Source organism: Phyllostomus hastatus, unplaced genomic scaffold, assembly GCF_019186645.2.
Source record: "Phyllostomus hastatus isolate PE091 unplaced genomic scaffold, TTU_PhHast_1.1 phas_scaffold_585, whole genome shotgun sequence".
Lineage (NCBI taxonomy): Eukaryota > Metazoa > Chordata > Mammalia > Chiroptera > Phyllostomidae > Phyllostomus > Phyllostomus hastatus.
In genome coordinates this window covers 5,308,051-5,335,008 of record NW_025334037.1, presented here as the reverse complement: position 1 = coordinate 5,335,008, position 26,958 = coordinate 5,308,051, and the positions used below count along the sequence as shown (strand labels likewise).

The 26,958-nt window shown below is 43.2% G+C and overlaps 2 protein-coding genes across 3 annotated transcripts in view; one reads left to right on the top strand and one right to left on the bottom strand.

Annotated features, from left to right (window-relative positions):
* Window positions 1-8,517, top strand: part of RRAS2 (RAS related 2) — a 76,158-nt gene extending 67,641 nt beyond the window's left edge. For both annotated transcript variants that reach the window (XM_045825748.1, XM_045825749.1), the window contains exons 5-6: window positions 4,671-4,789; window positions 7,033-8,517. In XM_045825748.1, coding sequence (XP_045681704.1) covers window positions 4,671-4,789; window positions 7,033-7,120 — 207 coding nt within the window. In that variant the 3' untranslated portion in view covers window positions 7,121-8,517. The remainder of the gene's footprint in view (window positions 1-4,670; window positions 4,790-7,032) is intronic.
* Window positions 8,518-15,461: 6,944 nt separating this feature from the next.
* The window catches only part of SPON1 (spondin 1), a 268,290-nt gene continuing 256,793 nt past the window's right edge, over window positions 15,462-26,958 (bottom strand). Inside the window, exons 12-16 of the mRNA XM_045825507.1 lie at window positions 22,116-22,286; window positions 21,839-22,006; window positions 20,824-20,988; window positions 19,509-19,769; window positions 15,462-17,798 (exon numbers count right to left, since the gene is read on the bottom strand). Coding sequence (XP_045681463.1) covers window positions 17,635-17,798; window positions 19,509-19,769; window positions 20,824-20,988; window positions 21,839-22,006; window positions 22,116-22,286 — 929 coding nt within the window. The 3' untranslated portion in view covers window positions 15,462-17,634. The remainder of the gene's footprint in view (window positions 17,799-19,508; window positions 19,770-20,823; window positions 20,989-21,838; window positions 22,007-22,115; window positions 22,287-26,958) is intronic.

Genomic DNA, 26,958 nt, shown 5'->3' with positions numbered 1-26,958 from the left:
TTCACTGAGGTTGCTGGATTTGGGGAATGGGATATTAAGTTGGGAAAACAAACTGTCTGAAAAGATTAGAGAGAACAATACCCTGAGCTCAAATAGGGTCAGAAATAATACATAGTCTGATCAGCAAGAGTGGAAAACCTTGTAATTCTTGGGGTGCTGAGTGGTGGACTCGGTGGGTTTGTTTGCTTCAGTAGAGGGGCAGAATTGGCCCCAGACTAACCGCTGTTCTGGCACTGTGTTACCAAAAGGGTCAAACTTTCCACATAGCTGAATCAAAAGAAAGGTCAAAATATTTGTAGGAATATCCAGAACCTAATATGTAAAAATCCAGTACCCAAGCAAGCATTCACTCAAAAATTACCAGGCAGGTAAAGAAGCAGGAAAATATGACTCATAATAAGAAAAAAAAAAAACAGTGAATAGAAACAGACCCAGAAACGACACAGAAAATAGAATTAGTGAACACAGACATTAGAACAATTACAACTTCAGGAGGCTAGAGAAAAGACCGAATATTTTAAGTAGAGACATGGAAGATGTAAAAAGTTCAAAATAGAATTTTCAGAAATTAAATCTACAGTGTCTGAGATTAACAGCAGAAGTATGGAAAATTTCTAAATTGGATGAAAACCGTTAATGTGTAAATCTGAGAAGCTCAACAAATCCTGAGCACAAGAAGTGTGAAGAAGATGACAAGGCACATTACAGTAAGATGTTTAAAATAATGAGAGAATCTGCAAAATGACCAGAAGGACAAAGGTAAAGGTGCCAGCAGTCGCCACTCCTTCTCACAGGGAACAGTGCAGGCCCGGTGGGAGTGGTGCAGTGTCTTGTACGCGCTCAGAGAAAAAACCTGTCAATAATAAGGGTGAGATAAAGACTTTCTCCAGATGTACAAAGGAGGAAAGAACTCATTCCCAGCAGACCTGTATTACTAGAGATAATATAAAACAAAGAAAAGTTACACCAATTGGAAATTCAGATCTATACAAAGACACTGAAGAACACCAGAATGGTAATTGTTTGGGAAGGTGTAAATTACTTTTATTGTTATTTAAATCTCTTTAACACATAATTAAGTGTTTAAAGGAGAATAATAATAGTGTATTGTGAGGTAAAGGTAATAAAGATAAAAAGGTGGAACCTAAGTAATAAGGTTCTTAAACTATACATGAATGGTACAATACCATTTGAATTAGACTGATGAGTGAAATGAATATTATAAACTCTAAAGCAAACATTAAAATAGCACAATACATATACAGTCACTAGTCAACAAAGAGATAAAATGGAATTGTAAAAGAAAATACAGCTAACCCAAAATTAGGTAGAAAAGGACAAGTAGGACAAAGAACAAATAGGATGGACACAGCAAGTTTCAAGGTGACTGAACTGTACCAGCAATCACATTAAATGTAAGTAATGTGGACACCTCAATTAAAAGACACACATTGAAGTGAGCACAGATGGGATTAAAAAGCAGGACCCTGCCAGAAATCTACTTTAAATGTAAAGACACAAATAGGTTAAAGGGATGGGCTAAAATATACCACTCTAACACTAATGAAAAAAAGTCAAAGTGGATATGTAAGTGTATCAGACAAAGTAGATTTCATGGCAAAGACTATTACCAGGAATAAAGAGGGTTATTTCATTCATCAAGAGAATATAACAGTCCTAAATATTCATGTACCTAATAGTAGCTTCAAAATTCTTGAATCAAAATGAAGGGAACTACAAAGATGTGTGGACATACTCATGTTTACCGTCAGAAATTTCAGCACCCCTCTCTCAGTAACTGACCGAGCAAGTGGCAGGAAATCAGCAGTGATCGTGTAGATGGCTTGAACAGCACTGGCGAACAACTTCCCCAATGGACATTTAGTGACCACTTCACCTCAGAACAACAAATACACATTCTTTTGAAATGAGAGTGGGTCATAGAACAGTCTCAAAACATTTAAAGGGATTCTGATGAGACACTGTATTGTTTTTGCTCACAGTGGCATTAAATTGGAAATCAGTAAAACAGATATCTAGGAAATCTCCAAATATGGGGAGACCATATACTTAAATCCTTGGTACAAATAAAAATAAAAATCAGTTTTAACTAAGTTAAAATCAAAATGAAGAAGTATTATAAACTGAATGAAAATTAAAACACTGTGACTAAGTTTGTGGGATGCTACTAGAGAAGTATGTAAGGACATCGTTAAGACTAAATGCTTTTACTAGGAAAGAAAGGTCTCAGTGCAATGACTTTAGCTTCTACTTAGAAACTAAAAGAAAAAGAGCAAATTAAACCATACTTATTCAGGGGATGGGAAATAATAAAACTAAGAATGAAAAGCAGTGAAATAAAAAATAGAAAACCAAAAAATAAATAAGCCAATAAAAACTCCAAACTGGTTTTCAGAAGGTCAAAGTGACCCATCTGGTTAGTAACCAGAAGACAAGTCACATCGGTGATGGGAGAGGTACTAGTGCTTCAGATCATGTGTAGATATTTAAAAGATAATGAAGAAATACTATAAACAGCTTTATACTTATAAACTCAGCACGTTAGAGGAAACTGAACTATTCCTTGAAAGGCACAAACTACCAAAACTCACTCAAGAAAAAAACATAACCTGAATAATACTACATCTATAAAGTAAATTTAATTTGTTGTAAGGACCTTCTCTCAAACGAAATTACAAGTCTAGACGGATTCATCAAACCAATCTTGCTGAAATTATATTAAACCAATCTTGCTGAAACTGTTCCAGAACATTGAAGAGAAAATTCTTTCCAACTCATTATATGAAACAGCACTACTCTGATGCCAAAACCCAACAAAACTCTAAGAAGAGAAAACTACAGTTCAATATCTTGCACGATCATAGATGTACAAATTCTTAATAAATTTTCAATAAATAAAATTCAGCAATATCAGGAAAGGGCAGTGCATCATCCTCAAGTGAGGTTTATTTCAGGGGTACAGTGTTGGTTTAACATGTGAAAATGAATGAATACAATTCTCCATATTAACAGACTAAAAGGGAAAAAATCATATGATATCAGTAGATGCAGAAAAAAAATCTGACAAAAATTCAACATCCATTCCTGATTTAAAACAAAATTTTTTTTTACAAGTAGAATAGTGGGAATCTTTGCTAACCTGATGACAAAAGGCAGCTAAAGTCAATTAAAGTAAGGTGTTTGATAATGTTCTAGCCATCTGTATCAATACTGATTTTCTTTCTACTTGCTCCAGCAGTTACTGAGAGAGGGGTGCTGAAACTTCTGACTATAATAAGTATTAATAGGTTCATTTCTCTGTGTAATTCTTTCAGTTTTTACTTCAATTTTGAAGCTGTTATTAGGTACATAAAACTTTGCAATAAACAGCTTATTACTTAATGATAAATGCTTTGTACCTAAGATCAGAAACAAGTTGAAGGTGCCCCTCGTAACACTGATGTCATTGTGCTTGTGGTCCTGGGCAGTGAGGTGAGGCCAGAAAAGAAAGAAGAGGCTTCCACCTCAGAAAGAAAGCAATCAAACTGTCTTTGTTAGCGAGTCACATGACCGTTTATGTAGAGAAGCCTATGGCATTTACCAAAGAACACCTAGATAAATGACTAGCATATTTCCAGGGCGTAACACAAATACACAAAAGGTATGATTGTGCTTCATAGGGAAAAATGTACATCATTGAAAAACCAGAAGAATGTGGTTCTCTATGGGTGATAGGCTCCTAAACTTTTTTCTCTTTTTTCCCTCATACCTGTTTTCTGACTTTTCTTCAAGTGTTTACTTTTGTGATAATGACAGCAGTAAAAATCATTTTTTCAGAAATGTAACTTTTCTGCCCCATTATATAATGTAAATGTAGTATAGTTGAATAATTTTAGACACATATCACTATTTTGACTTTCTACTTTTAAAATATTTAAGGCCTTCACTTAGATTCAGTTAGTGTTTTCTTGTTCTGGCCTACCATTTTCTTTGTCGTTGGCCACGGCCCCCTTCCTTGCCTGCCTTCCTTTGCCTCCTTAATGTAAGGAGGGCATTGTAAGAGCTTGTGATCCGATCCATTGTTGTTTTTTCCACTATGTACCAGGGACTGGGAAATGCAAAATTGAAAAAGCCTCCTCCTGAGGCTTGTCCTCCTGTCCACCCTCACCTCTTGTCAGTTTCTTTCTCGGCTTGCTGTGTGCCAGCCATTCAAGGGTTCTCTCAGTTACGGGGACCGACCTGGAAAGCTGTTTACCACCGTGGCTGGCACTCACAGGTGCTGTTTCCCCTTTGTCAGGGATACTTCCTCACCCCACCTCCACCTAGCTCCGGATTCTTTATTTAGTTCTTAGCGTAGATACTTCTCAGGGAAGCTTTCCTGGACCTGCCCAACAGGGTAAAGACTCTCATAGTACCTTCCCGAATTTATCATTGCTGTATTTAATACTTTTTGAGTAACCACTGGACTGAAATCTTGTTCCTGTCACTGGTGTGTTCTTCTGTGAGTTGTTCTGCAGAGCTGGGTTTCAGTATGTGTTGAGTTGTGAAGTCTCTTGGCTCATCTATGACAAACCAGCTTGGCCTCTGGGTGGATTAACAGTGCAATCTGTGCCCAGGGGTTAGATGGAGCAGATCTCATTGTTAACACAATGAATTTCTTGGAATTTCAGGTAACACAGGAAGAAGGACAGCAGTTAGCACGGCAACTGAAGGTGACTTACATGGAGGCCTCAGCGAAGATTAGGATGAATGTAGACCAGGCTTTCCATGAACTTGTCCGGGTTATACGGTAAGCAAAACACAGTCTAGAAATATGTTTTATTGAATTTTACGCCATGGTTTTAAAAACCATAAACTGAAAAAAAAAAGGACTTACTAAATGTGTTTAGTAAGAAAGAACATTATGTATAGGAGTGATTCTGTTCTAGGGGTTAATGCACAAGGTGTGTGAAAAATTTTAATTAAGTACATATTATATTCTAGGTACTTTCTCCATGTAAAACCTAATTTAATCGTAGTGAAGTAGACAGTACACATAGTGATTCTGAAAAGAATCTCCGCAACTTCCAAAGTCAGTGGTGGCATGAAGACAGCGACAACAGCAGCAGCTGCGTTTGAGTGGTAGTTTCTGCCAGATACTGAGCTAAGTGCTTCACATCTAATCCTTGCCTCAACCCAGTAAACTGAATACTTTCATTTATCCCTACTCTCAGATGTAGAAACAGGTACAGAGAGGTTAAATAACTTGTTCAAAACGTATACATACTGAGTGGCAGAACTGGGACTTGATTCCATATCTCTGATTCCACAGCCTGTGCTCTTAGCTTTGCTTCTTCCTGGGCTCCTCCCAGCAATGAGTAAGCTAAGTAAATAGTAGAGATTCAGCATTGCCACAGGCCATGAAGTGTACCATTCAGACTACAAAGAGTCTTTCTGTTAGCTGGCCTGGCAGGCCCCCGTGGCTCAGAAAGTGTTAATGAGTTCTAGGAAGCTTGAGGTGATGGGTGAGGTCACTGGAATTACTGTATATGCTTGCCTGTGAGAAAGATTGAGTTGCGTAGTGGGCAGGGTTTGATTTGATTATTTTGAGTTCGTGCCCGCCCCTACTTCACCCACTGCCTGCCCCTACTTCACCCCCTGCTCTTTAGATCCACTGGTTTCTCTGCCAATTAGTTTGACAGGCATGTGGAGTGGGCTCATGTCAGTTACGTGTAAGCTGAATTGACATCTGAACTATGGGCTTCTTGTAACTTTTAGCCTCTTACCAGAGCATTCTCTTTACGGGGTGTGGGGGTGTGTGAGACAAGAGATTATATTTTGGTTTATTTATTTTTTTTTAGCACTAGTTAAAAATCTGAGATCTGTTATTTTTTAATGAATACAGAGTCTGAATTTTGCGAGATGGGAGATTCTGCAGATAGATGGTGGTGATAGTTGTATAAAGTTGTGAATATATTTAAATGCCACTGAACTGTAGCCTTAAAAATGGTTAAGATGGCAAATTTTATGTTACACATATTTTAACACACAGAGATGAATTAGTCCTTCTTAAAGTAATTTCCACTGCCATTTTGAAATGTTTTGTCTGGTTTTGATCCTCAGTATCTATACCCGTCAGTCAGTCAGGATTGAGGAGGCAGTAAAGGAGGTTTTTAATGCCAGGTACTGTTAGGCATTCAGACATAGCAAGATCTTCTTTATTCCTCATAGCAACTGTAAAAAGTGGGTTTTTATTGTTCCCTTATAAACATCAAGGTTCAGAGAGGTCAGCCAACTTGTCTAATATTGATTTATAGATAGTGAGTAGTAGGACATGGGTAAGAACCGGAATACTTGACAAGGGTAATTTTATATTGTACCCTAGTTAAGGATGTTTATTTCTCAAGTATATCTTAGAGCAGCAATTTTCAGCCAATGTGCTGCAAGAATTTTTAAAACATGCAGTAGTCAGGTACTAAATAGTCAGCTACTGACCAAAAAGGGGCATTTGTGGGTGCCCCCTCTGCCCCCAGATTTGCTTTGATTCCCTGGTTGACTATTTAGTCAGGTGCACTGAGCTGTTTTCCCTTTGATTGTCAAATGAAAAAAAAAGGACAGCAGCCAATACAACAATAGCTGTCGGTGTGAATGCATCAAAATTGCACCCTCTTTTGGGGTCAGATCTACAAAAAATACATTTCTTTGGCATGCTTTAGAATTTTAATAATTAGTCCATGTGTGCCATGAAATGAAAAGGTTGAAAATCGTTGCCTCAGAGTCATGGAATTTTAAATTATGGGGGGGAATTTAGAGGTAGTGAGTTCAGCATCTTATCTGATTTAAGACTCACCGCTAATGAAACTTGGACAGCCTCCTTAGGCTGGTGTGGAAGCATTTGTGGGTGCCTCCTCTGCCCCCAGATTTGCTTTGATTCCCTGGTTGAAATTTAACATTGAAAAGCATGTGCCCACACACTAGACTGAGCCCAAAACAACCTGCATTTGTAATGTATTACCAAGAAGGCGACTATATGTAGATGTTTCTGTCTTACAGGAAATTTCAGGAGCAGGAGTGTCCTCCTTCACCGGAACCAACACGGAAAGAAAAAGACAAGAAAGGCTGCCATTGTGTCATTTTCTAAGAATCCCTTGAGTTTTAGCTACCAACTGCCAGGAAGAGCCCTCATCTTCTCTCCTCGTGGTTTACGTCCCATTGGCACCTTTCTAGCCTTAGCCAGATGATCACTGTGGTAGCCTTAGACCAAGCAGCTGGCTAGTCCTTTCCGTGAAGCTAATCCTATGGTCATTTCAGGACAGATTTAAGGAAACACTAAGGCTGCTTCAAAGATTATTGGATTATTTTAAAACATACATCTGTACACACAGACACATTCTTTTTGAAGGGCTTACATTTTAACAAGGATGAATCAGATTTGGAACGTAAGCTGTTTGCCAAGCTGAAGTCATAGGTTTTGAAATAACTTGTAACTTCTGGAATCATATTCCCTACTGTTACTCTAAATAGAAACAGGGAGGTTTTTCTTTTAATGTGAATTGCTGCCTATCTAAAACTTTTGACGTCACCTTCAGTTACCTTAAGTACACTGAACTGACTCCTCAGGAGTGAGACATCTCAGATCTTCACAGCCTTTGTTTTCTAGTGGCCAAAATACCAAAATGCCAATGTATTTATGAATTGAAAGCTACTTTAAAAGCCTTTATTATTACGCCTACTCTCAAAGATGAAAATATTCTGTGTGGCCAATACTCGGACTCATTCTGGACGCAGGCATTTCAGTGTTCTGGATTTTCTAATTTAAGTCTTTTGACAACCTTGTTGAGAGTAAAAATAAAGAGTTTATGTCTGTCTTCCTTTGTAAGTATTTCTGGATAAAGGATTCATAAAAACTAAAACTGTTTTTGTTTGTAATATAAAATATGGAGTTGATCTTTCCAGAGTCAGAGATGATTAATGTTTTTGCAATATACTTTTATACATTATTTTCTTATCAAACTAGTTAACAAGTATTTTTATATGTTTGTAAGCAACTATGCTTTCACAGCATACCTTGTGTATATGTAAAGATAAGTATTTAATTCTCACTGTTCACTTTTAACTGACAAAGGAAAACCGTGAAAACTACAGAAACTGTGGTAGAACTGTACTCACTGTTCTGGTCCTGGTTGTATATGCCTTTGGCCAGTCACATAGCTCCTCGAGACACCTCCCCAGCAGAGTACAGCAGGATGAGGAGCTGAAATCACTTCCGACATCCCTGCTAGAGACTGACTGTTGTATCAAATAGTGCGTGTAAAACTTTAAATTGACAATTAGTGTGACTGTGGATGGCTTCTGATTTTGTTTTTAATTCTGTGGATTGTGTTTAAACAATTCAAAAGTATGTTCCTGATTTGGAGATGCTAAGTGGTATTGCACAGTTGTCACTTTATTAAACGTGTACAACAGTCCCATGAGGTTTATAAAGCATACCCTTGTGTAGCTTCAGGTGCTAGAATTAAAATCGCTGTGTTATCACAAGATGCTGCCTGATGACTTGTTCTTTTGGTGGTTTCTTCAAGGAGTAACTTGGAGGAAACTTACTTTAGTAGCTCTGAGCCTTTTCCCAACAATGCCTTTAGGGTGGAATCTCAAGTTACTGTCGGTCATTCAGTAGGTGAACTTGAAGTGAAATGGCTTGTTCTTTGTGACTTCTTGAATATTTCCTTAAGTCGGTGTATTCTTAAACTTTTTCTATGAAGTGCTCCTGACAAGAGCCCCAATTGTAGAGAGAGGAATTCATGTGAGGATGAAACCTAAAACAGCTGAAGCAAAGCAGACAAATTTATTTGAATGATAACTACAATTATTGCCCAGTAAGATACCACATTTGTCCTGTGGCTTTTGATACTGTAGACTATCCTATATCCTTGTCAGTGCTTTCAGTTGGGGAAGTTTTTTTGTTTATCACGGGTAACTTCAGATAGCAAGAAACTGTCTACATAATGTCCAAATTTAATGGGAAAACTTTCATTTTATTCTGAATAAGTGATTTGTAGCAAAGCAGCCTGAAAGTTAAATTTTGTTATCTCACTTTGCTCCCCCCCCGCCCTGCTTCATTTGGGATAAGTTTTATTGCTGTATCTTGAAGTTCCCTAACCTTTACTTTTTAATCTGCCAGTAATCCCATCCAATGAAATTTTCATTTTATACTTTATTTCCTTCTTTAGAAGTTCTGTTTGGTTCTTTTAAGTATCTTCTATTTCTGTCTTCATTACATTCATGTATTTACCCAGCCTCTCTCAATTGGGTGTCCAGAGAATTGAGTCTTAATACCTTACCTGTTGCGTGTAATAAATTAACTTCTCTTCTGTGTGCTGAGAATGGTACTAGCTGTGTACCTTCCTTGGGAGATTTGAAAACAGCCTAAGATAACTTTCTATAGGGCTTAATTCTCTTGTTGCTTTGAATATTTGGACATGGTTATAAATAACTATTATGTTATTTTTTGCTGATATCATCTCTTTAACTTTTGGATCTGTTCTGTTGACTGATTCTTCTTTAGTTATGGTTCACATTTTCTTGCTTTTTTGCATGTCTACTAAGTTTTGATTGAATGCTGGACATTGTGTATTTTATGTTGGGTTCCTAGATTTTGTCGTATTAATCTAAAGATTCCTGGGCTTTGTCCTGGCAGTTGGTTAATTTATTTGCAATTCAGTTTGATCCTTTTAAAGCTTGCTTTTAAGCTTCACATGGTCTCAAGTAGTTTTTCCTAGGGTAGTTCAGCTCCACAACAGGTGTGGCCCATTTGGGGACTCTACCGAATACCTTGAGTAATCAGTGAGGACTTTACAATTTAGCTAGTGGGAACTGAAACAATTTGCAGCCCCGAGAGAGCTCTGCGGGCCATTCTGTTCACAGCTCCTGGGTCATTCTTTGCCCAGCTAACTGGAGTTTCACTCTGTACATGCGTATCTTGATATTCAGCAAAGACTTACGGACCCTGTGCACATTTTTGGAGCTCTTTTCCTGTGTAGCTCTCTCCTTTCTTGAACTTTGTCCTGCAGTTTCACCTGCCTCAGACTCCCTGATCTCCAGTGTCTGTCTTCAGCTCGGGGACACATTTGTGCCCTGCCTAGAATTCCTCGTCCCATCTGCGGCCTGGAGTGTTCCTCTGGGCAGAAAGCCGGGGCAGTTTTAAGGCCTGCCTTGCTTGTTTCTCTTCCAGCAGGGATTGTAGTCCTCTGCTGCTGGGTGTATGTCTGGAAACAGTTGTTTCTCACATTTACTCCAGTTTTCTGATTGTCTCAGGTAGGAGGGTAAGCCTGCTTCCTGTTCTCTGGGGTTGAAAGCTGAAGTCTGTCCTATTTGATTTACATCAACAGTCAGAGGTGCCTTGTAGCCCTCTTAATCTATGACTTGAAATCTTTTCTCTATAGCTGGGGGGTTAGCAGACTCTTTTTGTGAAGGGCTAGGTAGTACATATCATTGTGGGCACTGGGGGCCAGATAGTCTCCGCACCGTTGCAGCACTGAAGCAGCCATCAGCAGTGTACAACTGAATGGATGAACATGGCTGTGTTCCAATAAAACTTTTTTTGTGGACACTGAAATTTGTAATTCAATCATTTCCATATGTCATGAAATATTAATCTTTGTGAGTTTTTAAAAATTCTTTTAAGATTGTAAAAACCATTCTATACAAAAACAGATGGCAGACTGGATTCGATCTGTGGGCCACGGTTTGCCAATCTTGCTCTTTAGCACATTTAGCATTTAAGGTTGCATTTCTAACTTTAGAATCTCTTATGTTTCTGTTGCTGTATGTATTTGGAAATTCTTTCAAACAGGATTTCCTGAATTGACAGTCATGAATTTTCTCCCTACATTGTTTAAGGATTTATAATGTTGTAGAGTTGGATACTTATGTCTTATTGACCTACATCTTTAGAGAATTGATGATTCTCGACATTTGAGGCTTTTGAGTTTTATAATATAAATTGGTTCCTTACTTTATCATTTGACTCTTAAAATTCGATGTCACTAGGTTGTGTATACTTCAGGTCTGTCCTGATCCTTTTTCAACTTTTCATTGCCACTCACTCTAATCTGTTTCTTTCTCCATTCCTTTACATAACGATCCCATTGAGCAGACAACTGGCAGGTAAATATGAGGAGGTGATGATAACATGGTCACTTTAAGTATCACTTGACCACTTAGGAATATGTAACCAGTGACTGCCTATAAAATTTCAGAGTACTTTTTAGAGAAAAGGTATTTTTAATTTAAACAGATTTATTTATACAAGACTTTACTAGGAATACTGGGGAAATGGATGCATTGGAGCTTTTTCTTCCTATGAATTACTCAGTATCTAGTGGAGGAAGGTTAAGAGTGACAAAAACAAATGCCAGGGCTGCAGAGTTAAGGCAGTATGAGAAGCATGTAAGAAGTTGTCAGGTTCAGAAGAAGAGGTATGTTCCTCCTGGGAAATCTGGTGAAGTTAGAAGTGGTGTTTTGGTTGCAGTTTCATGGATTGGTAGGATTTGGGGTGGGGAAGAGAGGAGGTGGAAAGCCTGGGCAAAGGCACCAAGTTGGCAGAATGCAAGGTGTGTTCTGGGATTGGAACCTTAACCTAAAAGGATTTTAAGTATAATAGGAAAAAAAAATAAAGTAGACTCAGCTTGGCCTGTGGAAGGCTTTATATAGGTTGGTCCTTCTGTCTGTAATGGAAAACTCCAAGGATTCAGAACAGGGGTGCCTCGACTGAATCTAGTGGGGGTGGGAACAGCAGGGAAGCGTGGATCTAACGCAGGGCAATCAGGTAAGAGGTTATTGGAATCATGGAATCTGTCCTCTTTCCATTTCTTCTGCCACTTTTGTCTAAGCCTCTTATCTCACACCCAGGTTACTACAATGGCCTCTGAAGTAGTCTATTTATTTCCATTTTGCCCGCACAAAACTGTCATTTTAGTGGGGCCAAAGGGATACTTTTTAGACTGTAAATTAAATGTTACACTGCTGCTTAAAATCTGCTATCATCTCAGTGCACTTGGACGAGTATCTAAATTTCTTACCATAGTGTACAAGGAACTGTCATATTCTTGCTGCTTATGTTCAAGTTGATATGCCTTGTTACGCTCTGGAACACACTGTATTTTCCAAATCAGCCCCTTCACTCACTATTCCAATGAGCTGTCGTATCCTTTTGCTCTTGGCTTAGATGCCACATCCTCCAAGAGGCCTCTTGATTACTTACTGTAGTATCACACTGCCCTGTATTTACTTAATGACACTTACCGTCCGTGACAATTTGTGTGTCTTGCCTGACCTGCCACCTTAGTGTCATAAGCTCTGTGAGGACACAGCCACGTCTGCTGAGTTTACTGCTGTGCCTGTGTTTCACGGCACGCACAGAAAAACCACTTGATGAATGAAGAAGGAGCACAGGCAACCCTCTAGGGACTGAAATGTGTGGTGATTGTGCCGGTTACACACGGGGTTAGTCCAGGAGGCGTTTGGGAATGGGGTGTGCAACTCAAGTGGCTAGGGTTAGAAGTGCAGATTGGATCCATCTATTTTAAGAAAATTATTTAAGAGGTAGGAGTAGAAAGAGTGTTTGAGGGAAGGTCCAAAGGGTAGAAATTTTGAGGAAAAGGAAGTATGGGGGTTGAAGATTAAGAGGCGGCAGAAAGCCAAGAGAAACACCCAGAACCTGGAGAAACAACCAGGAGACTCTGTCAAGGATGTCGAGGGCGGTGAAAAGCCATGCCAGGACCAGGGAGTGTGGAGCAGCAGTGATCACTCCGAGGTGGCTGCTGACTCTGAGAGGTTTGTGCCTGTCATCTGGTCGTGGGAACCAGGTTGTAGTAGGTTGAGGTGTGATTGGAGGGAAAGGAAGTAGAGGAAGTCAGTGTGAGCCACTCTTATGAGAAACTCGGTGGCAAAATCAGAGGGCAAAGGGGACAATTATCTTGCCCGATAGGGTAAGATGTTAGAGGAGTGAGAAAGAGCCAGTGCTGGGTACTTGTTTGTAGGCATGTAGGAGTACCAGCCTGGAGGTGGATACTGCTGTGTGGGCACTTCAGCACTAGAGAGATGTGAAAGCCTGGGGTTTGCACGCTGGCGTCCCCTCCTGCCTGGCCAGTGGGAGTGGCCTAGTGCAGCCCTCCCCTGCCTGCCTGCGGTGAAGAGCCAATTTTTAAAATGTTTCATCTTTACTCTCGCGGACTGCTACTTCTGCTAAATGTAGTAAAAATGAACCACTAGAAAAATAGTCGTACTCTTGGGTATCGTGCAGTGTCAAATCGTTATAAAACTTTCCGAGTGTTTGCTTTCAGCTCCTGCATCTCACTGTAGGATGGTAATGAACGTGGACATTCTGGGGCGGCAGGTCCTGCTTTGAGCAGTGCTGATGTAGCAGGTGAGGCAGCAGGAGGTGGGCCTCGGACTTTCCCGATAGGCCGGTAAATTCCAGGTTAAGGAAAAAATAGATACTACTTTATACACTCCAGCTATTGTCAAGGAGTCAGTGGTCTTGAATATGATGTTTGCCCTCTTCCCGTCTGCTAATATTTAAGATTATTTGAAGTAAAAAAGAGCTCTTTAAACATATAACTGCTTGAAATATGAGATTACCCAGTCAGCTCTAAAGCCAGGAAATAGTTAAGAACATAATCTGTTTTATGGGGAATTTAGAGCAATATGAGAAAATGTTAATGAATGCTAGTTTATGTTATGACATTAAGAATTTTAAGTGGAAGGTCTGAAATTGCATTTTCGCTGATGATATCTAGGTAAAGGATTGCATGTGTATTTCATTTATCAGGACATTTTCAGTTATAAGTGACAGACACGCAACTGGAGCCAGCTTCAACAGGAAGTGGGCATTACTGCTTTATAAAGAAGTGAGGGACTGGTAGGGTAAGACTGGCTTTCGGTGACTCCTGTGTCAGGATGCCATCAGCTTGTGCTCTCAAGATGAGAGTTGGCTAAATTGTGCAGGTGGAATAAAGGAATCCCGGGTGTAAGAAAGCTTGTGTGGAAGCCTGAGGGCTGGCTGGATACTCAGTCGGTTAGAGCATCAACCTGATATACCAAGGTTGCAGCTTCGATCTTTGGTTAAGGCACATGCAAGAATGAACCAATAAATGCATAAATAAGTGGAACAAAAAAGTCAGTCTCTCTCTTTCTCTCTCTGACCCCTGCCCCTCGCCTTAAAAAAAAAAAAAAAAAAAGCCTGAGGCCAGAAAAAGTAAAATAACTAACTGGTCCCTGCTCTGACAGCTTTTCAGGGGCAGAACAGTGTTTGTACCTAGGTTCCCCTTGCTTAACTGTTACACAGCTTCTACCTCTCGGCCCTTCAGAGGATATTAAAACCTTCCACCTGGGCTGGTGCAGCTCAGTGGATTGAGTGCTGGCCTGTGAACCTAAAGGTCAGTGGTTAGATTCCCAGTCAGGGCACATGCTTGGGTTGTGGGCCAGGTCCCCAGTTGGGAGCATGTAAGAAGCAACCAATTGATGTATCTCTTGCACATTGATGTTTCTCTCCCTCTCTCTTTCCCTTCCTCTCTCTAAAAATAAATATTAAAAACCCACAACCTTCTGAACTGACAGTGTCCAAAGCAAGGATGTCATTATTTAAATTTGACATTTTAGTAGAGATCTTTGGCTCATAGACTTCACTCTCATTAGCATTCAGGTGCTATTTATAGTTTGTCAGAGCATCTCATTCATTTTCAAAGGGAACTGTTTTCATTCATTTTTGACTTTGGGTAATACGAAGAACAAAACGAATCATTCTGCTATTAATATTAGTGGTACCAAAGAACTGAATAGTGGAATGTCTGTGTCTTCCTTGATTCTGTGTTGTAATTAGGGATTAAACATGTATGTTTTGTCTTCTTTGGACAGTAGCATCCGCTCCTTTAAGGTACAAATATTTAACTCTGTTTGAGGAAAAAAGCTACTGAGCATACAGTCCTGGTACACTTTAGTATCGAACCCCTTTAAACCTGCCTGGGAAATGTGGGCTGTTTGTCAGGTCACAGGGGTGATTTGACATGGAGAACTTCTGTGTGTTGACGTGTTAGCCACGGACTTGACCTGAACTAAGTTTCATGTGAGAATGTGTAATGTACCCTCACTTCCTGGAAGAAGTACACAGACTTTGAGTATGCTTAGAATATCTTTAGTACACAAAGTTCAAATTAAAAAGAAAACAGAATCTTCAATTGTTTTAAATTTTGGGCCCAAAGAAGCCCAGGCTTTATTCTCACTTGCTACAACAGTTTTCCTTCAAATAATGCACTGGCCAGGGGACAGGTGAGTGACCCAGTGTCTGAATGTGGATGTCAAGTGGATTACAACTGGTTTGGCATTGATAAAAATATGTGTGCAACAATTATAGCTGTTCTTTATGTGGCAATTTTCAATGGGCGTCTTATGATCTGTTTACTATCTCAAGTGCAAGTCCAAACAAATTTCATTTTTGTAGTAAAAAGTCTTTATTTCCAAAATGACTAGTTAGCCAGAAAAACTATAAATCACCTAACACAGGACTTTGGTAAAAAAGAGATTTGACGTTTGTTATAAACTTCCTCCCCTCGTAAGCAAAAGAGGTAACACTTATGTAATAAGAAAGACGTTCCCCATGCTCAGCCGCTAGCCAGTTACCTGGTTTTAACTCTCCAGAATTAGGATTAAAAATGCACCCAATAGGGACCAAAAAAAAAAAACACGAGACGGGGGTGGGTGCGGGAGCTTGTGCTTGGAGTTACTTAGGAACCACCGTCTTAATTAAGGAACTTGGATTTTCATGGGTTGATAGTCTGCCTCTTGATAGTTAAGAGGAATGTTGCGGAAGTGGGCAGATTCTGTATTGACTCCTTATTTCTTTACATCATGTTCCTTTGTGGGGGGAGAAAGCAGTTCATTTAAGGGCTACAACAACGACGTCGGAAACACGGCTCTGGAAACTTGGAGGTGTGGTAGCAATGGCCCTTCCAGAATGAGGGAGCAAAAACCGTGTCTTTAGCTGAATGTGATTGAGGTGGATAACAGCTGTAAACAGACCCAGCCTTCTGAACTCTTAATTAGTGTAAAAACACAAAGGACAGACCCAAATGAGGTTTTTATTGAACAGTCTCTCTCGTGTTAGAGAAAATAATACAGATTCAGGGCTATAGCGTGTATATATATATATATATGTTTGGGAGTATCCTGATGTGTTTAATGCAAGTTCTTAAAATAGTGTATTCAAAGCATTGTATGCATCTTATCCACGATACACATTTGGATTAAGCATAATGAAAAAGACCTGCAACAGAAATGAAACACTAATTTTAACAATAAATGAACGAGTAAAAACTGCCGATGAACTCAACTCAGTCGAGTGTCCTTTTACACTAATCCTTGGTAGTCAGTCTCCCTGCATTCAGTGTGCGAGTGAGTGCTGGGGAGAGGCCGGAAACCGGCCTTTCCTCGGGCGCGCTGAGGACCAGAGCCCTCGGTGCAGAGCTGGCCTAGGTTCGACTTCCCACCAGGTTTTCTTGCCCAGCTTGGTTGTGTCGTACTCTTTTCTCTAGATTTCTACCTTTCTTCCAAAGGGCTTTCCAACACCTTTCCACAGAAGAAAGCAAAGCTCTTTCTACATATAAAATTTCATGACTAAAAAAAAACACCTTTAAAGTACAGAGAGAGTATTTTTGTTCAAGGAATGTCTTGGTGGGCTGTGGGGAGGCTCAGCAAAATGTTTGCATACGTTTTTTAAAAAAATGTTAGAACTGGTTTGAAAATGTAAAAGTCTAATGTGTGTTGGAAGATTTTAAAAACTCAGGTTTGGGACTGCTAGCGAGGACTACGGTCTCCTAAGGATCTAGTATTGGAAACTTCACTAGGCTGGCTTCCTAGGAAGATTGTGGCAAAAAATACAATACCCGCCCCCCCCCCCAACAAGGGAAAAATTCTAGACTTAGTCACCCTTTGTATCAGGTGTAAGAACTGGCAACCTTACATTCAAATAAAGCAGCCATCACTTCCTTTGGGGTGTCGGGAAGCAGTACCAGGAGGTGAGATGAACGTGCTCAGACTTTCTCAGCGAGAGAAGCAAGCCACCCCGCACCAGTGCTCCTCTTCACGTCTGCCAGCTGTTTTTACCAGCTCTGTCTTCCCAAGATCTGCTGATGACTGAAGAGACTCAACAAGAGACCTAAGCTCCACTAAGTGAGAAAAGATGAGAATGAGGGCATCTGCTCTCTCTGTGTGAGGGGGCGTGTTTCCTGCTGTGCCCCGGGAATGGGGCGTGGAGTCGCTTCCAGACACAGTTGTCCCGCATGGAGACCAGGGTCTCTGTCCGGCACCCCAGTGGGTGCTCCCGAGGGACCCGTTTCCGTTTGGTACAGGGTGGCTGACACTCCCCGCGCCTGTGCTCGAGCGGTGCTGGCTGAAGATGAGGGAGCCCGACTGGGCCTGTGCCTCCCGAGAAGTGTACAGAAAGGACGTCCCTGGCGTCCACAAGACTACTGGGCAAATGACACTGCAGAAATGAAAACTAGTGCACACGATTTACATTGCCTTAAACAAACAAGCAAACGAACGACCCGGCCACTGGTGACTCTGGAGTCTGGAGCGCAGCCCTGGACGCTCGGACCCTCGCTAACAAGGGTGAACGTTGCAGGCCCTGATCTCCTTCTTGTCTTTGCAGCTGGTGAACTGGGAGCTTTTGAACCTCTTCTTTACAGTCATGTAGCGTTCCTGAATCCCGCCTCCGCACAGCTTGGTGCACTCTGACCAGGTGGTCCACGGGCGCATCCTACAGCCTGAAAGCGTGAGAAGGTTAGGCTGGCAGAAACTGGGCACAGGACAGGGGTGCTGAACTCAAGTACTTCACAACTGTCAAATCTGTGTGTCTGGGCTTCTTCACTGCCTTCGTGTGTAGTGAGTTGTTGAATTAAATAATGCTTGGAGCCCTTATTAATGACTGTTAGTTCATAGGGGATAGACTGCAAATACTTTGCAGCTCCCCCCAGCAAGGGGCAGTCTGCTCTACCTCTTCAGTCTGGGCTTGATCATATGATTTGATTTGGCCAATGGGACATGAGCAAACATGGCTTGAGAAAGCCACTGGGGACCCTTCCACCACCACATAAGAAAGCCTGACTAGACTGTTGGAAAGATCACATGGAGGAGAGGCCTCAGCCACCCTAGCTGAGACCCCAGAAATACAGGTGAGACCGGAATAGACCTCCTGGCCTGGGTTGAGCTGGCTGCTGACAGTTACCACATGAATGAGCCTAAGCTGGACCCAGGAGACGCATCCAGCTGAGCTAGCCCACGTCGACTGAACCACAGCATCGTGTTAACACATGACTTGTCAATAGCTACTGTTGTAGGGTGGCCTGGTAATGCAGCAACCACTCAAGTTGCAGCTAACCACTTCTCTGTCTTAATGCTTTGCTGCCCAAATAGCCACCCAAATACTAAGTAGTCTCAAGTCTAATTTTTCCTACCTACGTGTGCCCTTCCCAAAGAAAACTTCTCTGACCTCCAGATATTAGTTTAGATCTTTAAAAAGGGTCTCCTTGACACTCTGTGTATGACCCCTTTGTAGAACCTGTGTATGGCCATTCACCACGACGCCAGGTTTCATGGGGGTGACCACCATGCTGTAGTGATGGCCTGGGATGTGGTTGGGCTTAAACGAATGTGGACTGGCCGACTGACTGCTGTGTACAACAGACAATGTTCTGACATGCGAACGGCTTCCTGTCAGAGAGACTGAACTGTTGGGTAGCTCCCTGTGTGCATTCCTCATGGCCCTGGGTGGAATGCCTTAAGGAGCAGAGAAGAAAAGGGGTGATTTGAGCTGTGCTTTTAAAAAGGTCAAACTCAACACATCCTTAACTTTCACGTTTAGGTGGGCAGCTCCCTCCCCCACTGTAGGGAATCTAAAGACCATCCATCCACCGGCCTGCACCCCAGACTGACTGTGGGTCTTCCCAACTCACTGTTTCATGGATTTGCTGGGGGTTTGGCAGTCTTGGCTTGGAGCAGCTTATTCAGCAGCAAAGCCCCAGGCAAGGAGTTTTTTTAAATCCTGAAACTCAAGCTACGTTGGAGGAGAGGGGCACGTGATCTCTTTCCTGCGCTACAAACTGTGTTTGATAATTTGTCTCTATGCCTCTGTTTTGCCACCTCCAAACCACTCGATCTGTCTGTGAAATTCACTCTCCTGCTTAAAGCCTTCACCTGTAGAGCCAAGTCTCAAATCCTCGGCAGGCCACTAGACCTGTCCTGGCCACCACTCCCTCCTGGTTTCCGGCCTGTCCTCCTGCACACGGCTCTGTCTGCACCCCTTTCTTGCTCGAATGTACCATGTTCTCTGGCATCTCTGTGCCTTTGCAAGTACTCATTCATAGAGAAGGGATGCCCTTCTCCAACTGGCCAGCTCCTACCAGTTCTCCAAGACCCACTCTAATCCCCTGCTTTCACGTCTCCCTGAGCACCAGCCTCACACTTGGGGGCAGTACCTGGGAAATGCTCCCCATCAGACTCTTCCCTCAGCTGCTCACTCCTCCGGCTCTCGCGGGCCTCTCTCCAGCGCAGCTTCTGGATGGATGGGTTTCGGCATTTCCGGACACGGCACTTTTTTCGCTGCACAGTCTCTGGGCAGGGTGCGCCTCCGAACTGAGGCTCCATTTGGATCATCCGGGTTCGAATCACATGGCCTTTCCCACACGACTTGTTACATTCGGACCACTGGGACCACTCGGTGAGCTCACAGTCAATGGCTGGCAAGACACAGATGGGCATGAGTGTATCTCATGTCTGAAACAAGATACGGTCACTTACACTCTCCTTTGAACATCGCAACATGAGCCTGTGAGAAATGCAAAGCAGGCGCTGTTATCTCACTTCACAGAAGAAATCAAGACTCCAAGAGGCAGGCTGACTTCATCTGGCCCACGTGGGTGGTAGGCAGTAGAGGCAGGATTGGTGCCCAGGTTATAACCCACATTCTCTGGCCTTTCTGTGACTCAAGAAGGCTTTGCAGGGGGTGGGCGGGGCTTTGCAGATGTGCTCAGAGCTTCTTGCCTTGCTTTGTGAGTTTCTGGACTAGATCTGAATCTGGGCAAGCAGCCTGGGTAGTAAGGGAGAGGAAGCATGAAACACTGCTAAGTGTGTTTCAGAGGAAGCCAGAAAACAGATCATAGTGAGGGTGTCTGACGTTCCAACACCTAAAAGAGAGGCTCTCTTGGGAGACTAGCCAGAAAAATGGGCTCTCTCCCCTTTGGAGATTAGTCCCCCTGTAATACATACAGCTGATCACAGATTTGGGAGGAGATGGGGGTGAGCAGTGAGCTTTTGAGAGCTTGGCTTGTTTTCCTGCTGGCTGGTCTTAATCACAGTGGCAAGGGTACCAGAGTTACTGATTCAATGTCCACTCTCTGGTCATGGATAAATAAAACGGTCAGGAGAAGGAGGAATGGAATTAAAATCCTTGGAAAGTCCATTGGTCAGACAGCCCCTAACTGGGGACCGTGGGGTGCAGGGGAGGGAAAGAACTAAGGTTTATAGAGCCTTGTGCTAAGTGGTTTTCATCTAAGCCTCTCATTTAGACACCATAGCAACTCACAGTTCCTTGTGCTTTGTAGATGGCAGTGAGATCATCGTTACTGATGAGGAGATTGAGAGTTTAAATAACTTGGCTACACAGAGGTCCAAATCTGGGCTCTTTCTCCCTCCCCAGCACACCGTTGGATTCTGTGACCTAGCAGTGTGATCCCGCGCTGGGCTGGTTAACAGAGGGCAGAGGGGTGGGCTTGCGAGAGCGCCAGGACTTACGGCATTCGGGCAGCATGCACTTTTCCACCTGCTCCAGCTCCTCGTTGCAGTCCCCGAGCTCGGCCAGAGACTTGAGCATCCGCTGGCGGGTCCGCATGCCCTTCCCACAGGTCACGCTGCAGTCGCTCCACTCGGACCACGGGGACAGCAAGCATGGGATGGTGTCTAGGCCAAGAGCCAGGGTTGCCACTGAGATTGGGCCCCTCTTTGTGTTGTTTGATCTCTGTGTCCCCCACCCACCATCCCCACTTTGGCCCCAGGAGTAAAGTGAAACTGACCGATGGGTTAAGACAGTTAAGTGAACTCCACAGGGCAAGAAATGGCTCAGCAGACTACTGCTCTCCTCTCTCTCCTGCGCTCCCCCAGCCCTGCTGGAGGCTAGCTAACATGGCATCCGATGCTACTGAATACATAGGTGATATGAATACACAGGTCTCTGCTTGAAACACTGCTCAGGGTGTGAGCAGGGACTCACTGGAGACAGAAAGCTCTCATGCATGCTAGGAACCACACACTAAAAGATGGACTCTGTGCTGCATTTTTGGACACTGGTGCTGAAATCCTTAGAATGTGCATGGACTGTGTGCGTGTGTACATATGTGTACTCATATGTGGGCCTGTGCATAGAACGGGGGCTGTAATGCTTTATGGGCCAGGCAAATCCAATGTGAGAGAGTGGGGAGGCCTAAGATGACCTGGAGAATGTACATCCCACCTACATGAACCGTTACATCCCACCTACATGAACTGTTACCCTCACAAAGAGACTGGGCCTCTAGACACAGCTGCAGGTGACACCAGTTTGCCCTCCCAGCATTGCTCAGAATGTCAAAGGAGGCCACGCTCTCTGGGTCTGGTTGATGTCTGCACAACTACTGCCCTTATTTTGATGGTGGACCACATTTTCCCCTGCACCTGCCCAATCTCTGACCTTGATGGAGGTGGTAGTAGGGGGTGCTGCGGTCCTCCATACTGTTCCTGCCCCCATCCCTCGCCACCTCCCATGCCCACTCACGACACTCAGGCATCATGCACTTCTCTGCTTGGGAAGTCTCAGCCTTGCACATGGAGCCGTCCGCTGGGCTCATCTTGACCATGCGGTGCCGCTTCTTCATGCCCATCCCGCAGGTGGCGCTGCACTCGTCCCACTCGCCCCACTCGGTCACCAGGCAGCTGCTGGAAGCTGGGGAGTCCCGAGGCCTTGGAGTCGCATCCGCTGCTTTAGGAGCCTGGTGCCTGCCCTACGCCGCCCCCCCACCCCCACCCCACCCCCACCCCGTACCCTCACTCACAGCACTCCTCGTTGACGGTGCACTTCTCCGTCTCTTCGGTGGGCAGCGTGCACACGGAACCATCCTCTGGGAACTGCTTCACGTACCTCTCCCGGGACCGCATGCCCAAGCCGCAGGAGATGCTGCAGGGCGACCAGGTGATCCACTCGGACATGGTGCAGGTGGAACCATCTGCAACAAACGGAGCGGACTCTGCAGCCCTAGCGCTGCACACCAGGGGGTGCGCCACACATGGCCTATGCGACCCAAGTCCTTAAGGGCAGGAATCAGGAAGGAACCAGCTGGCCTTCCAGGGGAGTTAGGCAGTTGAGGATATAAGGGAACAAAAAAGGTATACAGTTTTTTAAACCAGTACTTTCTCTAAGAGGAAACGAAATGCTTTTTTCTAGGCACATGGGACAGTGAGGATTACTCCTTATCTTGCAATAATACATATGAAAGATGCTTGGATAGATAGAAGGGTGTTTTATATGTGTGCAATAAGATATAATCTACATATAATTTAGGATAAGTCATAGTCCACTTGTATGGTCTAGGATTATTATACATTTAAGGCCATTTAATAAAATTTAAAAGTCACTTCCTCAGTCACCACACTGAAGTGCGGACTAGGCAGGTGTGCCCAGTGGCTACCATACAGGACAGTGCAGACAGAGAACATTTCTGTTGTGCCAGAAAGTTCCACCAGGCGGTACTGGAAAGCCATTATATAGACAGTGTTCTGAGATGCTGTGTAAGCTCTTTTGCTCAGAGGAAACTGAGACTTTGGTTATTGTCTAAAGCTGCCAGTTCCCAATCTAGAAAAACAGATGAGAGAATTTTGTCCCTAAGGGTAGAGAGTGTCACTGGCCTTGGGACGTAGGGACCTGAGGGCTGATTTGTACCCAAAGAGCAGGTTATGCTAAGTGGCCACAGGCCTCTCAGTGCCTCAGTGGAGGTTGGTAACAAAGAAGAGACGATGCCATCTGCTAATGGGGAGTAAATGGTGGGGTGGCGAGTGAGGGAGAGAACGTCTGCGTGTGTCTGGAGAGGGAGACGTAGAGGAAGAATGAGGAGGGCAATACATCCAGCCTTCTGCGTTGATATCTTGGACTACACGTGGCTTTGCTCCTATGAGTGGGTGTTAGCAATGGCCATGGGCATGTAGAAGACGCTCAGGATTGGGTGAGAAGGATAATGGAACCTCTCTGCATGGCCTGTTTCCTGGGGTGGGGGTGCTGCTCCTGCTGGAAACACAGGCAGGTGTTTGCATGTGTGCTTGCTTAGTTCTTAAATAAGAAGAGGAAAATGAGGTAATGCACCTACCAACTATCCATTTATTCATGTGAACAAAAATACTGAGTGCTGAGTGGTGAGCTCTGAGGTTAAAAGATGTGCAAGATGTGGATCTTGTTTTACTCCAGAGAGAGAATGAGAAAGAGAGAAACTGACAATAATTCCAGGCATTGGAAATATGACAATGATGGTGAGCCCAGGGCACTGCAGAGGGAAAAAGTCACCCCTTCGGGGAGTTCTGGGGACATGAGGGCACATCTTAGCAAACTTTGCTGGGTGATGCATATTTGTGTTGAAGGTAAAGGGAACATATTATGCAAACACCCCTTTGTGGAGAGTGTATGTGTGTGGTACTGGGCGGTGACGCCAGAAAACATGGCTGCAGTCAGAGTGGGAGCAAGCCTGCACATGTGCACAGACTGTCACCTGCACACGTGTGGAGCCTACACCTTGTTATCTGACCTTCAGACAATGCAGCTACACAAAGCTGGTGGTGCAGTAAGAAATCATAGCTGGAACCCACATGTTAGAGCCAGAGACAAGGCCAACTAAAGGCATGTGCACAACCAAATAAGATAATTGTATGCCAGTGTGATGTGGTTGGAGGTACAGGGCTTGGTAAGCCCCAATTCAGGCTTGTCAAGTCATCACTCTGAGCAGGAGGAACACCCTCACCCCAACCTGAGGGTCTTCTGAGAGGAAGAGATTGGAGTCAACAGGCTCTGTTCTTGAAGCATCCCCCAAACAGATGTCCTTAGGTGCCTTTACTAACAATGCGTGGTTCAGTATTGCAGTATGATGTTAATTGCATTGGAGGAGTGTCAAAGAGCTCATTTTCACCAGACCTCCACCTGGGTTCTCTGCAGAACTATTTTTGTTAGTAAATTAAGCTGAGGAGTTTGCACATGGGCAATAAGGAGCCACCAATTTTTCAGTTAGGGAGTGACACGATCAGATCTTTGTTTGCAAAGGACCCTTCTGCTGCTGCCCTGGAAGTAGAGAGAGATGACAAGGTCTGGGATAAAGGGCTGGCTCAGATGATCAGGAAAACACTTGTAGATGTAGTTGCCACAATAAATTGTACACTCAAGCTGTCATATAATTATTCCCAAATGTCCAAAGGGATCTTTGCTTCATTCCTATTCCAAATGCTTCCCGGATAACCAAGTGCAGAAGGGAACCTGATGTGGACACAAGAGAACTTTATTTGACTTTGAGTGGGGTAGCTCCTGGGGAGTATGCACCTTAGGTAAAAAAAAAAAAAAGCAGGCATATTTGGAGAAATAGAAAACTCTATCATAAAATTCATGTGAAATCTCAAGGGCCCCCAAATAACCAAAACAATCTTAAAAAAGAAGAAGGAAGTTGAATGACTCACAGTTTCGTATTTCAAAATTTAGCTACAAAACTACAGTAAACAAAACAGTGTGGTCCTGGCTGATAGACCAATGGAACAGAATGGAGAGCTTAGAAATAAACTCTTATGTACGCAGTCAAATGATTTTTACAACGGTGCCAAGACCATTCAGTGGAGAGAGGACAGTTCTTTCAATAAATGGTGCCAAGAAATTTGGATATCCATATGCTAATGAATTAAGTTGGGTCCTTACCTAATACCATATAAAAAAATTAACTCAAAATGGATCAAAAACCTACACATAAGAGCTAAAGCCATAAAACTCTTAGAAGAAAACATAGGGGAAAAAATTCATGACACTGAATTTGGCAATGATTTCTTGGATAGGACCACAAAGACCCAGGCAATCACAGAAAAAGAAGACAAATTTGACTTCATGAAAAGTAAACTTTTGTGCATCAAAGTGAATAGGCAATTTCTGGAATGAGGAAAAGGTATTTGCAAATCATATCTGCTAAGAGATTTATATCTAGAACACACAGAAATTCTTAAAAAATCAACAACAAAAGACTAGACAACCTGATTCAAACATAGATAAAGGACTCGAATACACATTTCTCCCAATAAGATATCTGAATGGCGATTAGCACATTAAAAGATGCTGACTGTCACGATCATTAGGGAAATGCTACCCCAACCACAGTGAGATCCCTCACACCCACTGGGATAATGGCTATCAACTACAAACAGAAAATATAAGCATTGGTGAGCACGCGGAATTGGAACCCTGTGCACTGCTGGTGGGAATGTAAAATGGGGCAGCCCTGTGGCAAACAGTATGGCAGTTCCTCAAAGAAATGAAAATTAGAATTACCATATGACCCAGCAATTCCACTTCTGGATATATGCCCACATGTATTGAAATCAGAGTCTCTAAGGCGCTTGTACGCCAGTGTTCATGGTATCATTATCCATAGTAGTGAAAATGAAGCAACCTGTGTCCACTGACAGATAAATGAATTTAAAAGGTAATATAGACACATAATAGAGTATCGTTCAGCCTTAAAAAGAGGTGAATTCTGACATAAGCTACAACATGGATGAACCTTGTGTACCTCAGGCTACGGGAAATAAGTTAGTAACAAAAAGACAAACATGGTATGATGATACTACATGTGGCCCCTAGAGTAGCCAGATTCATAGAGATAGGAGGTGGAGTGGAGGTTGCCAGGGGTTGAGGGAAGGGGGAATGGGAATCATTATTTAACGGGTGCAGAGTTTCAGTTTTGCAAGATTAAAACTAAAAGAGTGGTGGAGACGGACAGTCGTGATGGTTACACAACCATTAAATGTCCTTAATAGCCCTGAACTGTAGACTTAAAAATGGTCACACTGCTAAATTTGATGTTAGGTACCACAGTAAAAAAAAAGAAAAAGAAAGCAGGCACAGGTCTGACTGGCATGGCTCAGTTGGTTGGGTGTCCTTCTGCAAAGCGAAAGGTCACCAGTTCGATTCCTGGTCAGGGCACATGCCTGGGTTGCTGATTTGGCCTCCTGGAGGGGTGCATATGATCAGATGTTTCTCACATCAATGTCTCTCTTCCTCTCTTTCTCCTTCCCCTCCCCTCTCTCTAAAAATAAATAAATAAAATATTTTTTTTAAAAAAGCAGACACAGCCCAGTATGTTTTAGAGCTGTTATCACCATGTGGGAGCCACCTGAACTGGGATAAGGAAGGACCGTCCCCTGTGGAGGGGTAAAGACCTTCACTCCCACTGCAGGCCTCCGTCAGACGGCCCCCAGCCCTGAGCAGGAGAGAGCACTCCCGACATTGCCCGGCCTGTCACAGCCTCCCCTGGCCTGTCTATGTCAGGGCTCGTGGCCCTCAGAAGTGTCCGACCACAGGCACAATAGTCCACAGTAAACCTCTGAGGCAGAGCGGCAGGGGAGGGGTTGTGCCTGCCCCCTGGGAAGAACCAGGGGGTGAGTAACCTGCAGTGGGGTCACTCCCACTCCAGGTTACTCCAGCTAGCCTGCGCTGGGAGGTGTTTTTCTTCCTGCCACAAACCAGCTCAGTCTGTACATGCCTTCCTGTCGCCTTGCTGCACCTCTGAGACAGTGAAGATCACAGATTACGGAGCATATAGAGATCTGTCCAGACGGAGTGGGAGTCGTCCCCTGGAAAGCAGGCGGCTGACCTTTGCACAGCAG